A 17,119-nucleotide genomic window follows, 5' to 3' on the forward strand; every position below is an offset into this window, starting at 1 on the left:
TGGCAAACATCTGCAAGATATTAAAATCACAGCATTGTTTAATCAACTGAGACAAAAAAGAAAACTGTGTCTCAAAATATATACCCATACTATATCGTGACTCAAACTGATGCAACGATTGTGGCTGGTAAGTTTGTTGTTTGAGCACCAATTAACAGGTATCGAACCAATGAACCAGAAAACAAATAGCTTTCCTCGTCGAACGTCGATCGTCTCTTCACCCTTCCACGATACAATGGCTGCTGTACGGTCGGCACCCAGATGTTCCCACTTTTCGGTACTATTTTCAAGATGATTCACTTCCCGCCGACCGAAATGTCACATTTCATTTTCCAGCCTTCAAAACACTTCAATCGATCGGTACCAGGCACCACCACCAGAAACCATCCTGTCTGTACCAACAATCATCTCAGGACGTACGGTTCGACGCTAGACGCCCGCATCTTTGCGCAAAACGTTCGCTGAGGCGCCCGAAAGCAACCGATAAAGGACATTAAATCGACATAATAATGTCAATAAAATGTCTAATAAATATCCAAACGACACCGCCCTGGCAGCGGCCTGTGCCCGGGAGACATCATCCGTCGGGTTCGCGTCACAACGAAGGGCGGAATTCTCGCTACTTCCGCACCGCGCACCCTCCATGCCATTGGGCGTACGGACAAAAGCGGAAGGAAGCTGTAGATAAACAAGACTCCATTATTTCGGCTTCTGCTGGTACTGTGGTGCCGTTCTGTTGAAAATGTGCACCGATGTATGTATGTGGGGAGTTTTGAGGCGAGTTTTCGTTCTGCTGCTTGTTGTTTTAGCTTGAAAAGCACAATGAATTCCAGGCATGTGAATGTCGCAACGGGCAATAGATGGTTCTGTCTATCCCCAGACGGTTGCTTTCCAATCGGTTTGAATGAAAATCAGAACTAAACTAGCATCCCACGGCTGTGGCAGACAAAAATCGTACAAATTAAAGTCGTGTCTCAAACACTCACTGGAGGAATGTGTGTGAGATCGTTAAGACAGAAAATTTGTCATGTTATCGAAAAGAAAAGTCGTGTTCTTTTATTCTTTCTACTTTCTGGTGTGTATAAGTACGAATATTGTGCTGCGGATATTAGAGAATACTAAAATGAGACGAAAAGCAGCATTCGAGACACATTACAATCGTTTAAGTAATTTTCCTCGACTGTGAGTTTGGAATAAATAATGATTTACTACTATCACAAAATAAAATATAAAAATCCATCAAAACTCGAGAAATTTAAGTAAATTACATTACACAATTTTTTCCCAATTCCATTATTCAAGAAATTATTATTTCTTGATTTATCTTGATTTATCTTGATTCTTCATTTATTTCTTCATTTTATTTATTTTTTTTATATTATCATACGGCATTTAGTCGTATTGTCAGCCTGTGATTTAAAAATAAATGGTTTTTAAAAGAACTAACGAAAAACAACTTGCTGCCTAGCTATTTTAAGATAAATATTTTTTTTTTACAAATTTTAAAATTGGTAAAAGAACTTTACGATACGATATTTCTAACTATTTCACTTGTTCGATGTAAAAATACATCTAAAAATGTGAATCATCCGGAAATGTTCTTCTACACGTTGTAAATCGTATGAAATTATAAGCGGTTTTCGGAAAAGAAATACACAGATTCAACTACTCTTTCCAGATTTGTGCAGTGTGAAATTGAATTCTGAAATTAATTGTAAAAATAGCTATACTAAACAACTTTTAAGATCATGCAATATTCAATCTCATGTAAAATATATTATTAAACACCTAAATCCAAATAAAGATAAATTCACCTTTTTTGTGCTACACTTCGTGCAATATTTCAATAAACCCACATGAAAGTGAGTATTACCAGACATTCCATAAAGCCACATAAGAACGCCCTCCCACCCTCATCGATATGTATGGCGTTACGCGTTGTTCTATCGAATGGGTCGTAAAATTTGATGCATCTGGTACACTGCTGGCCCGTGCACACCGTTTCCCTTCGGACACCGTGGTGATTCATAATAATATCCCCGTCCGCATCCATAACGCCATGCCACACTCCCAATTCCAGCAACCGGATATGATTGCACCATCACCTTCGTCTTTATGTGTATGCGCGTCTTTATGTGTATGCGCGTCTTTGCGCGTACGTGAAGACCGAAGCCCAACATCAAACGATTTACGATCGAACGCAGTCAACACAAACATGGCGAGAAGATAAATAGAACAATCTACACGCATCCAAAGATGGAAGCAACGCATACCGGATGATCGAAACCTGCTGCAGCCCATCGTGTCACGACTGCTGGCGCATTAATCCGAACACTTGAAGTTACTCCCAAGCGCAACAACGCCATCGACATCAACAATAACCAATCTTTATCCGAACGTGATCCCAAAGATGGAGAGAGGGAGCGAACAAAAAAAAAACCAGAACATCAATCGTGGATAAAAGCTGGCCCGGGATCGACATCAGGACAATCTATAAAAGATGGAGCCCGTTAAAGGAGATAGAAGCAACATCAACAACAAAAAAAGCTACTACACCAAACGGCAAGCACTGTAATGGCAGCCAATACGATCAATGACCGTCGATAAGGTCTTATCGTTTACCTGTCAATGTCTACCAATTCCGCCCGCCCTGCGATCGATCGATACCGCCGCATATTGAAGAAAGAAAAAAAGTTGGTTAAAAATTGATTTATCTTCAACGACCGACTGGTGGAGTTCGAGTAAATGGGAAACTCAAACTCCCTGTACGCCCTCCATTACCACCAAAACGGTAAACAGACGACTTATGCTTCCGACCCGAGCTTTTCACTCACTTGACGTTGATCATTATCGGCAGCGGGAGTGATTTACTTCAATTTCAGCATGGACAGGGTACAAAAAATTGTATTAGACTTTTATCTTGGCACAATCGTTCACATCCCATGGGTGTTTCTTGCATTATCACAAACTGTGCCATATTTTTGCCGCACTTTACTGATTTATGGGATACCATCATCTCAACAAGTTCCACTCGTTACCGACTGTTCCCTGTTCCATCGGGTTTTTCGATAAGTTGTTCATTGCGTCTGTGGTATCCATCTAGCGGATGAGAGGTTTTTTTTTGTGTTCCATCAATGTCGCCGCATCGCGCCAAGCATAAGTGAACGAACGCAACGTCTGCGAAGAAAATAAATCGCATTCGAAACGAAAAACCCACCAACCGACAGTCTTCGTCATAAGCCGGCTGAAGAAGATCACCATGGGAAGCCCTAATAAGCGGGCAGCCAACTGCCCGACAAAGACGTAGCGACGGACAGTGAAGATTATCTGACAGCTAGGCCAATTGTTTACACTTTTGATTCCTTCCCTAAACGAGCGTACACCAACCATCGGATCCCCGGGTCTTCCCGGCGAACCAAAACCGTCATCGTACAACGTTTACCGAAACAGCAAATCACAACTTTGCGTCCGTATCGAAGAGCAGACCCGGCGGTAGACAAGACCATGCCTCTGGTCAGCTTAGCGAGAAGTTTCCACCGACTGCTCCAGCCACTTGCCGGAATGATTTGTGGTCTGGTTTAATGATTTGTTATGTTTGGATTAGAGCACACGCGTGCAGCATGTTGTAGCATGGGGAACTGCACCGGACTGGATCTAGTCCACGAACTCGGGATTTACCAAAGCTACGTTCTTGAAACTAACATACACATGCCCATCGAACGGGCGCACAAGAAATGGGCGATTTTTTTTTATTCTTCTGAAAGTCAGTTTTCAGTTCCCTTGTTTCCATCCCGGTACTATTCGGTACTGGAGCTGATCCGAAAAACCACTGGTCTAGGATTTCGAAGTCGTTAAACTTCTACGGCAAAACGGTACCGATTGCCTGCAACCGGAACGGATAACATCTGTCAATGCGTGCGTGCGTCGTGCTTCTTGGCATTGCGTCAGACCATCGACAAATACATTTCTTTTTATTGATTCCTATTTCATGCCCAGCCTCTAGTACGATGGGTACGACTCCACGCAAACAAATACACAGTGAGGGAACTTTGTTTTGGCAATAAAAAGATTTATGTTTCGCCGAGGCACGCTTAAGCCGGCTTATTGTCTGCTGAAAACCTGGTGATCTATGGGCTAGCGGGAACAATTAATAATGTTGTTTCATCCCCAAACCCCCATGCCTCACTGGACAACCGGTAGCGATTAGTTTTTGATGCAACGATTACAGCCTCGTTGGTGAAGTTGGAACGGGCCGGGTAAACCATCTGCCATTTGTCAATATAAATCCTATCCAGCGTTTTTTGTACCTTCGCTGTTTACAATGTTTGTTGGTTAGTGTTTTTTTTTGTCATGCAAAGATAATTCAATTATTATGTCTTCACAACAATTTGTATCCATTTCGAGCGATTGTTATTGAAGATCAAAGGGATTATGTGATACACATTCTTTGGCTCAGGGTTTACGAAAATGAAGTCTTTTTTTTCATAATCCAACACAAGTTGATACATTTCGTGGGAATTGCAAAACATCAAAGTCTTCGGTTAATAAGATCGAATGCTTTGCATGAGAAAATGGAGACCTTCTACTGTCCAGTTTATGAACTGGATTTTAATCTAAAGGAATACCAGTTTGATTGAAGATGAGTAGAATTTTTCAATTAGCATACCTTATGTACCCATCTTTCATGTTTCAAGATATAAGAATTCCTATAGCTTCTAGAATCTCTAGAACAAGCTTCACTTCGAATTTTTTCTTCCGTCATCGACAGCAGCAAAATAGCACCATTTTTGTAGAAATACAATAAAGCATTAAACTGGCTTTGAACGTGTAAACTAACACATTACCCTATTGGCACTTGATTTCGGATGACCATCAAAGTGTGGATCACCCTGTAGACACCACAAAGCAAAAGGGAAAATGTTAAACAAATCGACACTTGTGAAAAGTGCTGCAAAACCCAAGCATGCGACAAAATTCAACCATCAAAGGTTCACCTTCATCTCCGCTTAAACCCCACAGAGATGAGAAAAAAAACCACTCCACGTATATCCCTTCCTGTGCCAAACGTGATGCAAAACTTTTGCTCCTATTTCTGTGACTACACACTCTGGCTGTGTGTTTCCCCTACACGTGTGTCTGTGTGTTTGTGTGTGTTTGTTTCCTGTGAGTGCTGCTACTGGCAGAACTCGCCCAATCCAACCAAAAACGCAAAACCTTTCCCATCTATAATGGAGTCCTCCACAGTACGATGTTGTTACGAACTACTACAACAACACCGTGTGTGGTCAGTGTCTGCATACGATGCCACATCCTGCTTCCCCTCGTTCGTGTATCATTCACCTTCCTTCGTAACCTCGTTGAAGCATTTTTCTTATCAAACAACCCGACGATTGCTCAACGATTTTCCGGAGGCGGCGACGATCCAACGACTACCGGGACCAGAAGCTTCCGTTTAACTTCCTGTGAGCACATTATGACTGCTTCCTGTAATAACCGACGGCGGTACACATCCCAGCTGGTAAACCGTACTTTATCTATGCGTATGTGTGTGTGTGTGTGTGTGTTCTTGTTCGTGTGTAAGACTGGTACCAGCTGGCAACACTAACCCCCATCAGTCACATATGCTGCTCACCGTGGCTTTCGTACATTCCCGCTAGCAACACACGGAAAAACGGCATTTGCTTGCACCAATTTGCTTGCTGTATGTGCGGTGTCTACATTCAGGCGTTTGCCGCCATGTCAAGGATATGTACCACTGGCCCGTACTACTCGGTGTCGTATTTATTTACACTCGAGACAACGGCGAAAATGAGGTGCACTTGCTTCGGATCCACCTCAAGACAACGAACCGCCTCACCGCACCCAAGCTAACCTAACTAACAAACGACCCAGACAACGGCTCTTCCCTCCCCTATTCCTCCCACAACTCCCTTGGTCACCAAAATGGTGGAAATTAATGTGTACCTCCCCGTGAACTTTTGGACCATTTTCTAACGCGCTAAACCACCAGGGGCACCCAACACAGGCAGGGTTGTCCGCGGGAACGTACCGCGATGGTACGGGCAGGTTTTGAGACGGTCCTGCCTAAACTTCTTCGTACGCGTGGGCTGCGATCAGGGTTTCAGCAAGCGCCAAAACCCCGTCCCCGATATGCGGCAAAACGCTGACGAAACGACGAGCGTGCAGTATGGGGCTTTTGTTTGAATTCCTTTTCTGCTGCTACAAGCTGGTCAGAGCGGGATCACATTTTTGTCATTCACATCGTACTACCTAGCAGTCTCCCCCACGCCGGTGGGGTTGCCAAGCGAACGGAAAATGGGATGGAAAAGTTTTCACTTTTCACTGCACTGAATTCTTGTCTCGAGTTTCTTTAATGATAAGAGCCTTCACGGTGCACGCCTTGGAAAAGGTGCGGATCGGATAGAGTCATGCTTTTAGAACGTATATCTTACGGTGGTGAAGTATCGTCACCCAACCCATACGATAGGTAGGGACCCGGTGCGAATGGTTGCAAATTCTTCTGCCCAAGTCTATCCAACAAGCGTCGTGCATGGATGTAGCAAAACTAGGTTTTGCCACCGTGCTGACTAACTACTATGTGTATGGAGCTATGTTTTTTCTGTCCCCTCTAACGGTTCAGGTGGAAAATCGATTTTTCAACCACCTTTTCTTGGGCACAAGGAAGGCGAACATAAGAGTGCGGTTGGCAAAGTTAGAATATGCAATGTTTATAAATCCCACCCCACTTCCGGTCAATTTCCCTTCGTACCTGGATCGTACCGATTTCCATGGTACGGTGCTACTACCACACACACACACACCAACAAGACTTGAAACGAACAGTAGAGGACAGCGGCTGGGTCGTGTGAGTGCATTCCATTTTCTATTGGGATTACTTTTCACTGCACCTTCACTGCACCGTTGGTGTGCCATTTTTGTGCATGTGTTGTATGCCCCAAGCCGGTGAGTGCACTCTCACCGAACCGGGCACACAACACAAATAACAATCCGGATTGCGGATAATGTTATTTTCACGCTCCTCTACCCACGATCGGATGCGACTGCCCCTCCCCGGGAGTTACCATCCCTGTTCATCCTTCCGCCCGCCGGATGCATTGTGCAAATGGCTTACCAATCAACGGAAGCAGTTCAATTCCGTCTTCATGCAACGGGAGTGCCTCGTATGCACAAGTTTTCTGGTTCGGTTCTTTTTTGCCCGGCCGGTTCTGGTATGGTATCGATAAGATCGGGCAAACCTCCATCCAACGATGGTGGGGCAAGCAAGCGAGGGCAAACCCTGAAACCAATGATATATGGGATCGAAATGGATGCATACATGAGAAAAACGCACGAGGATCTATTAAAGGATCACCGATGGATTAAGGAATTAAGCAAATATAGATCACCGGTACCGGTGCTTCGGTGGCTGGCGTGCCGTAAAATGGGGAAGTTACGATTTTAAGGAATTGATTTTGCCCTCGTACCAGTGAAGTACTAATCTCCGGCAAATGCCCATTCTTCTAATGGAATCTAGCTGGGCGAGAGTGTGTGGTATTCGACTGGTGTGTTTCCTTCTATACCGGTACGTTCAATATGTTCAACTCCAGGGATGCTTCTTAATGGAAACAGGAAGTAGCAAATACTCGAAACGTTCCACTACGTACGGCCATAAACTTCTCGTTTCCCTTCAGTAAATACATTAAGGCGTCCACTTAACCTACATTTGCATACGTACACTGGTTTTCTTTTCCCCCTTTTCGGAGTTTCGTTTCGTATTGGATATATGCTATCTGTCAGTGTGTTGAAGAAGAACAAGGACTAAATATAGTGTTCATAGTTGTAAGCTTCTTTTTAACTGACTGCTTACTGTCATTTATGTATCAATAAAAAAAGATAGACACAACAGGAAAATGCTCTTTCCTCTATTTTGTTTTTTTCTATTTCAATGTTGTCTCAGTGATAACTGTACAAATACCTGAAGATGTGGAATATCGACTCCCCGCAAAAAAAAAAGAAAAATGGAGTTCCAGGAGGCACCTTAATTATACCATGATTATTAAGCAATACTGTTTGGCTATTCTATTTTAATAGAATAAAATCCCTCATGAATTAATTTGGAATATCCTTTGCCCTCGGAAACACATCTCATCAAGAGTTTTGAGTTTTTTCCCAAGAAAAGATGGTTCCATTTGATTCACAATCAGCGATATTATATTCAACCTTTTTAATTCATTTTGTCAGAATATTTAATATAAATTATTGTTATTAAAATAGTTATCATTATCATTGCCAATTTCAAATATTTTTGTTCCACATTTTGGTTTTTGTTTTTCCATAATATTTCAATTCAGTTTTACGTCAATTTATATCACCTCATCCCTTAATGTTGCACCTGTTAAGCATCATCGCTAAATTGGATGACTTTCTATTTCCGTGGAAAAAAATACTCAGCCCTTGAGTCGAATATTTTCTACTAAGTTAACTGCACCACTCTCAGAGTATTTGGTAGTTTAGAGAACAAAAAAAGCAGCAAACTGTTCCATTTGCTGCTAAACGGCACAAACCACAAATAACAACCGCAACGGCCGCAAGCAACCAAGCGAGATTCTTTTCACCTCTTCTGTCAACTTCAGCAACTTCCGCTGCACTTAACACAGTCCTTGCAAACGAGAAAAAAAAAGACAAAATGCCTCAGACTGAGCATCATTTCCATTCCATTCTTTGTTCCACTTTTTCCAACTGAGCACCATTTTTCGCTACATTTTTACGCGTAACTTTCCAGCCTTAAATTGGGATCCTTTCCCCGGGAGATGATACGCTCTGTAACGGGAAGAACCCATCAAAAAGCTGTCAAACCGATCCTCGAAAGTAAACCACGTTCATTCGCAGCGCTGCACTAAAACCGCGACCGGCAAAAGCTATCCGCGGCAACTTTACCACCGTTTTGACATAAACAAAATTCCACCGTACGCAGGAAAAGTTAACAGGCGTGAATGTCCCACACCGTGCATTGGAGTGCTTTATCTTGTACGGCGAAAAACCCGGAACCGCTCGCAAAAAACAACAACGGACCGTCGTGGTTTGTCCGGTTCCTGGTTTTGCATTAGAATTTACCATGAAATATTAGACTGCGAGCGTAAATTGAACATGGTGGGAAAGGTTTTTTTTGGTGTGTTTGTTTGTCGTTCTTCATCGTTCCACGCAACTTGGGCAGAATGGTTAGCACACCGTTAAACGTCCATCACTAGCCACCGTCCGAAAGACGTCCGGAATTTCTCCCGGGAGTAGATTATGTCGTTGGTCGAATGGTTTTTTGGTGTAGGTGACCAATGCGTGACGTTACAACACACGAACAGAAAAAAAACGGTCGCACACAAATCCATCAGCAGATGACGAGAAAACCTGTTTTTTTTTGTAAACTTGCCTGACTGGGTTGAAGTGGAAAATTTACATCCTTCAGGGACTTACCTGGAATGAAGCAAATAAAAATAGGAAATGAGTACTTTTTATCATTTAACCTAAGCGTTAGTTATGTGACTATAGAGTAGAGGTTGCAATATATCTTTCGTGTAAAAATTGTTAGTAGTGCATTCTGGGAAGCAGAAATCTCTTGTTTTCTAGGTAAGAGAGTCACTATCAGCTCGGTTAGAACGGCCTGGCCTTGTCAAGATTTATTTTACTACGTAGCAGGATAGTCAGTCCATGCTACGGGGAGACGGTCCGGATGGGATTTGATCCCCAGTCCTGTCGTGTGGGCCAGCGCCGACGACAACAATTATTTAGTCATTAAATTCGTTACTTTATTGAACATGTTTCGGATTATCCGATTGCAAAAATATTGTTAAATTTGTAACTTTTTGTTATGTTTCCAAACTAGCTTCATAATGCCTCTTTCATACTCCTTATCAAGGACTTTAATAATCAATTTGTATACTCTTCTTTTGATACATATTTTTTATTACTCAAGAAGATTAGATGATAATCGCTTGGTGCCAGATCAGGATTATAAAGTTCGTGAATTTAAACTTCCCAACCAATTCAGACTTAAGAGATATAAATATAATGTTTTGCCATACGAAAGCAACTCATAATAATTGATTCCCTTATAGTCCCACCAAAAACGCAGCAGAACATTCGCAACCCTTGGTTTTGATACCTTTAGAGCTGCTTAAACCACGTTTAGACCATCGTTTTTGCACAATATTCTTCTTAAGACAAACATTCTGCTTTTCTTCCTCAATCTAATATGACATTTTAACTTTGTGAAAGGCTAGAGAGAGTAAGAGTACAAGTAAGCCACGCTTACTATTCATAATTATATTCTTTTCTTTTTAGACTAGAGGAAAAGTAACCAAAAGCGTAAGGTTTCTGCCATCGTAAACAAGTAGCATCGTAAATCGTAAACAAGTGAACATCAATAAAACAGTAAAACAAACCCCGGAATTAAAAGCTTAAAAATAAACAAAACAACTGTTCATTTTCTGTTCCATTAGAAAATGAATCTCGTAAAACATAATATTTAACGACCAAACCAAAACTGCTCCACTCTAACCCTTATTTGGTAAGCAATACACCGATAGGTACAAGTGAAATTGTCGAGCTGCAGCTGCAGTTGCAATACAAAGATGTCACTGCTTAGGTATTGAAAATAAACAGGAAATGAAAATAGAAATGCACAGAAGAAAGGTTAACAAATATCATTGATGCAAGAGATACAACGGTCATAAACAAATGAAAATTTAAATAACAAATGAAACGTGATGTGCACATCTGACAAACAACAACTGGTACTATTGATTTAATTTATTGATATTAAAATTTATAACTGTTTTTTTTTATTTTCCGTAAAGCAAAAAGGTAATCGTTAAACGTTTGGTTCAATTTTTTCGGAAATACTTTTGTGGATAATTATTTCCTCTCTTCAATTCTCTCAAATAAAGCTCAAATTTACCATTCTCTAGAAGAAGATCATTTCCCCCGACTACGGCCCCTGAAACATGATCCGAAAATCATTAAATCATAACACAATCCAACCGTGACCAAATATAAATCGTCCACAACAATGGAACAATTACCGAGTTGACGGAGTTTGACCGATGAATGAACCGAAAAGAACCAGGAAAAACCAGCGAAAGGGCAAAAAGCTGCAGAATCCGATGCGCAACAGCAAGAAATAAAATGTTTTACCACGCACACAGTAAATTCTTGTACGAACGACAGAAAGAATCAAAACGTAATTCATCCATAGCGTAATGACCACCACACCTTAAGCACCATCGTTTCGATGCGCTTCAACGCCTTGCGTCATCATATTTTTGCTAGTGAATGCCCGAGGGCAAAATGGAAATCACGCCCTTCACCAGTTTCGGTTTTGTCTCCTCGACCGTTTTGCCGACTGAATAGATACGTTCCCGTGATGCCGTGAAGTGGAAATATTATAAAGTATGTCCCAACCATCGAAAGTTCCACCATCTTCGAATCGAAAACAGATTTCTTTCTCCCACCTTAACCACCTGAACAGAGCTGAACGAACGGCACATTTATTCACGATTTTTTTAACAATTCAAATGGATAGACAAAACAAAAAAAGTCCCCACCCATGGAATCCGGAAAAATCGGGGAGGAAAAAAACCTCACAAAAAGCAGATACGTTTCATCTTTTCCTTTGCCTTTTGGGAGCTTTTCATTTATTCAAATTCACTTGCGAACCAGGCGGTAAGTCTACCGACACCCAAGGCAGATATTGTTCTCGCTGAGTGATTCGCTTCGGGCAGCGCTGCTGGACGCTCAGCGCCTTCCTCAGCACAGCGTTCCCTGTGCCAGTACTCATTACCATAATTATAACGACGCGCTTTTAATGCTGATTATGCACTTCATTCCAGGGATTGCTTTGCAAAATCCCAAACCAAACCCTGCCGCAGTATCCTTTGCAGTAGTGTTTTAATGGAACTGATTCCTTTTAGAGTGTTGGATAAGGGTTTTTTTGGTTTTTCATTTGTGTGTTGTTGCTATTCTCCTGTCCGTTACACTTTTGTTTCATAATAGCATTTTTTTTTGTTTTGTTTCTTCCCGCAGTAAGCCGTTGATACGAAGTCCACTTTTTTTGCAACCACTCTTACCAACATTACACGGGAAACTTCTTCTAGGATATCCTTCAAGAAGCAGAAACCTTCAGCTCTTTTGTTTGTTAACGACGCTCGCTCGGACAAAAGAATCGTCCGTGCGGTTTATCCCGGATGATCCGCTTATCTCTCACTTGCACGGTTGATAGAGAACTGAAAATTTGTTTAAAAGATGGCTACTAAGAGCTGTAAACTTGAGCGCTTTGGGAGATCGTATCCTCAACGGAGAAGAATTTCATGAATTGAAGACCTCTCCACTTTAACTTTCTGTTGCGTTTTTTCACTGAAATATGAACTTTTGTTCGAAGTTTTCCTAAATGTTCTCACCCCTTTCTATGTCCCACACCAAGTGCTTTCAAATAATAAATTAAATAACACTAAATTAAATCCCGCCGAACCACAGACTTCGCACACATATTAGCCTTCCAGTACCTTCACTAAAAACTGATGCTGGAAAACAGTTTGTCCTTCACAAATTACCTTGCTGAGACAGACACACACACATAGAAATTCATGTGTTGATCCCTTTTCCTACCCATACACGTGTGTGAACGGGATAATTCGAATTTTACGCTTTTCCGACTAAATTCCAACAAAAGATACCCTTACATACACACACACACACACACACACTCGCAACCCGGGAAAAGACGCCCTGTGCACCGGAAAAGCGTTGGAAGATCCTTTACCACAAAAAGGGTCATCACCAGAAACTAATTTACGACCGCGTCCGGTGCGAAACTCCAGGGATTAGGTGGGTTTGTGTTTTACCGTGACCCTGGGACGGATGCTAACTTTCATCCCAAAAACCTCCGTAAGCCTCCGGGCGCGCCGGGGAAAAAAGAGGGAAAACTGTCCACACTGTTTTTGGAAGGTAAATAAAGAACAATTTGTGTGGAAATTATTTTGAATAAATTTTCCCCATCACCTACGCCCCATTTGGTGCTTCGCCAGCAAGTGAATAAACATTGGATGGCGAACGAAAATGTTGCCCTACAGGCCGGAAAACTATTCCATTTGATGGTGCTAACCATTAACGGGTTGGTTTCGTGTGGGACGGGGATGTAGTATTTAGATGGCTCTAAACATTGGGTTGACAGTGGCAGTGGTAATGCCTCCGCTCAATTTCCCCACATTTTCCAAACGTTCGCAGAAAGTCGTACGACTTGACCGTATTTCTCCCACCTCGCCCAATTTCCATTGGTACGATTCTCCGGACTAGGGGGCAACCCTTGCCCAGAGTGTTGCTGATTCTAATGCAGCAGAGCAAACAAAGACTGCAGCGCAAGCAAAGTACGGCTACCGAACTTCCGTTAAGAGCTGACCCATGTGTTTTAGGCTGCCCGGAAAATGACCAATCTCATCGGTATTATCGGTAAGAGGAACGGACGAACAGGTTCAAACTCCAGGGGGTAAGAGTTTTCGCACTCACCGCCATATACGTGGCATTTTATTTTGCTTCGGAAAGGATAAGCTTCATTTTGGAATGTTCGGGAAACGAAAGTGCATAAGGTGCACCTTTTTTCCTGGTACTTGTGCAACGCTCATTGTGCTCATTGTGTGATATCGTTCAATAAAGAAGTGCCCTGGAAAAGGTATTATCGATTTTCCCCGGGATTTCTACTCCTTTTGAACGAATTACGAGAGGAAGTTGTACCATTGAATCATTCCCAAAAAGCTACTAATCTATAGGCCCATTAGCTGGTCACACAATGAGAACGTTTGGGTGGAGAATTGTGAAGGGATGGGTGTAAAACTTTGATCCATACCATAAACCACTGTTCTGGAACATACAACATCGGATGAATCGATTATACGGAACCACAATGCACAAAGGAACTACACAACATGTTCGGACTAGCTTTGAGTCAGTATTTGTTTCTTCCTATCCTTGCTGACGGGAACCATTCTGTAGCCAGCTACCCAAAACTTTTTTATACTTCCACCAAACAAAGTATGAACGCTTGCGAGGTCAATCAATAAATCAATATTAATTTTACGTACAGCGCTAATCAATATAGTGCCAAAAATTTACATTTCACTACCATGCACCAAGCGAATAAAAACGATTAATCAAACACAAAAACACGCCACATTAGCAACAGCTTTATTACACGATATCCATGACCGGGGCGGAATGCTACATGAATGTTATGTTTAACACGCGCCTGTTGTAACATGATTACACTTCCATTAGCTAATTTTCCGCGACGAAAACATGATTGGGATCCTCGACGATCAACAAGCACAAAGCCTTGGAGAATAATTCGACCAACAGTTTTCCCACACCACGCATAGAAACACCGATAGGGCTTCTTTATGCGCGTGAACAAATTAGCTCGCACAAGCGTCTTTGCAAGGAAACGATGTGAACGATTTGTTTACTTCCAACTTTTTGGGGCTGGTTCCGGTCGCGACTGATGCTGCCGTTGTTGTTCAGAACCTACCGAAATTTGGCAAACGAACGAACAATTCCAAACATGGCATCCAACATACCTTCGGAGCGTCTGTTTTTGACCGGCAGAAGAAAAACCACATCAAAGCTAAACAGAGCTTGCCGGGGGGAGTTTTTTTTTGTTATATAAACCGTGCAATAAAAGGGTGGGTGGTAAACTTTGCTTACGATCCGAAAAACCTTACCACATCGAACTCGAATGTCTCGGGCAACTTGCTGGTTTGGTGTTGAGTGAGAAACGGAGCGAAAAAAAAAGTTTTGCTTTCCTTCTTTTATTGATGTAATTCCTTTGCTGGATCAATACTGAGCTAGTTCTATTGTATATCCCAATTAGGAATTACTTTATACAAAAAGAAAGCTTATTCATATTGAACTCAAACATCAGTCATCAAGATTCGTCCACAAACACCCTCATTCACATCATCTTGCAATGAAGATCCTTTATAAGGCTTTCAATCAGTGATCATCATTTTGCTGAAACACACTCAAACAATCTGGAGGGAAAAAAACAAAACATCCCATCAGCAAGTGTTCGCATATCATTCCCCCCGCCAAAAAACCCTATAAATTTTCATCGTCCCAATCCCGCGTGCAATTTCATCAGCAAAATTGAAAAGCCTTTCGTGCTTTACTCAGGCCAAAAACTTTCGCATCAAGCAGCGAACATTTGTCGTCGGAAGTGTTTGGTTTTCCGGAGCGCTAGGTTTGCTCGTTTCGTTACTGGTTTCAATTGCGTGTCGTAAGGAAAGGATAAAATTGTCACTAAAGCAAGATTTTATCAATCGCGAAACGGGCACGACCCGGGTGATGAGCGGTGATGAGCGGTGGGTTTTTCGGCTTCAGGGCCCCATTATGATGAGAGGTTTCATTACCGTAAAAGCCGTACCACTCTGGAGCAGAGTTTTTGGTGGAGTAGTGTCGTCGCCATGTCATCGCCCTGCTTAAAGGGCGCTTCTTTTATTGCGTGGCTTTGTCTGTCGTATTGCAGCGCGATCATATCGAGCGCTCAATGTCGCCGAAAGATTTTATTGAACTAGCTGATTTTTGCATTAATGCTGACGATAGTTTGTCCTGGGTTTACTACTTTCAATGACTTTCATATTTAGAAACCAGTGAAATAAAAATAATTCTATTAGCAAGATTACTTGTGTGACTTTATTTAATCACTTCTTAAAAATTGACAAAAAAATATTTAAAAAATCGATAAATAAAATTCAAATCATGTTTCTTAATAAATATTGTGCGAAACTCCAAAACCATTAATTGACAAACTTTAAAAAAAATAAAAACTTTGCGTTTCCACATTTCCAGCCTTTAATTAAGCCATTCCTTTTCCGTTTCACTGCACTTGTATTGATTACAGTAACCGGAGGTCCACTCAAAACACACTCAAATGATGCTTCAAAGCATTCATTTTCACACCGCATAATTATTCGGTGGCTTGACAAATTACGCTGCTGGCTTTGGCGTTAGGATATCATTAACTTGGCGGGCCCGAAGAACTCATCAATTCTAAATCATCGTTAAAAGACAAACACTTCCGTGCTGGGTTCCATTCTGCCAACTAATACACCCAGCAAAAGACAGCTGTACAGCAGCTAACAGAAGAAAAAAACCGAAACTCACATTTTTGTTACGTTTTTTTCTCCGGTTTTATAGCCCGATTACTTTGGCACTGCAAAATTACGGCACCATTTTTGCCCACATTGCTACACACCGGGAAGCGCTGGAATGTTGTTACTTTACCTCATTTCACACATAACAACGGAACGGGCGCGTGCAGTGGCATGCGTTGGTACCGTGGTTCGAAGGAAGAGCCACAATAACCGTGTCCCGGGCTATAATCTCGCTTTAATGTGGGTGGTCGATGATAGCCGTGATGGTGGCCCGGCACAGGGAAGAATATCGGGGACCACCACCAGTACACTGACGGAAGGACCACCCCAACCATGGACCATCCCATCTCATCGTAATGGTCATTTCTCCTTCCAGCTCCAGCTCACTAGGCTGGACGAATTTGCAGACACAAATTCGATACTCCAGCGTGGTCGTTGGCATCCTCTAAAGCGGAGAACCAAAGTCCTGCCTTGTGTCCACCATATTAATGTTCTCTCTCTCTCTCCAGGGCAAACCATGCACCCCTTGGTAGCGCTTTGATCGAGAAACAAGAAACTACCCATCAAAACCGGTAAATAAACGGGACTGGTTCGTTATTATTAACGTCATTATTACATATTTTGTTGGTTTTCTTCGGCTGCCGCACGCTGCCGAAAGCATTGCCGGTTGGTTCGTCGTGCTGGAATGAGCAGGGGGTTGCGGTTACCCTGAGAGCTGGGGGTTAATTTATTTATGCGAGCGCAACTTAAAAACTGCACCTGCAGCATAAAGTTTACTGTTGAAGAAGAAAGCGCGTAGGGTGGCACTGATCGGTCAAGATATTCTTGGATCACTAGCCGATACGTTTGATACGGAAGCAACCATGTGGTAGTGGGTATTGAATATAATATTGTATTTTTCATATTTTGAATATTTTATCTTTATT

At 42.1% G+C, this 17,119-nt stretch overlaps 1 protein-coding gene across 5 annotated transcripts in view; it reads right to left on the reverse strand.

The window, feature by feature from the left end:
- Positions 1-17,119, reverse strand: part of LOC125760547 (sterile alpha motif domain-containing protein 5) — a 127,295-nt gene that overhangs the window by 46,659 nt on the left and 63,517 nt on the right. Inside the window, exon 3 of one of the 5 annotated variants that reach the window (XM_049420770.1) lies at positions 8,178-9,468. The exons of the other annotated variants lie outside the window; for them this stretch is intronic. Within the exon in view, the coding sequence (XP_049276727.1) occupies positions 9,457-9,468 (12 nt within the window). The 3' untranslated portion in view covers positions 8,178-9,456. Of the gene's footprint in view, positions 1-8,177; positions 9,469-17,119 lie in introns of those variants that run through there. 5 annotated transcript variants of the gene reach the window in all.

The sequence above is a fragment of the Anopheles funestus genome, chromosome 2RL (genome assembly GCF_943734845.2).
Source record: "Anopheles funestus chromosome 2RL, idAnoFuneDA-416_04, whole genome shotgun sequence".
Lineage (NCBI taxonomy): Eukaryota > Metazoa > Arthropoda > Insecta > Diptera > Culicidae > Anopheles > Anopheles funestus.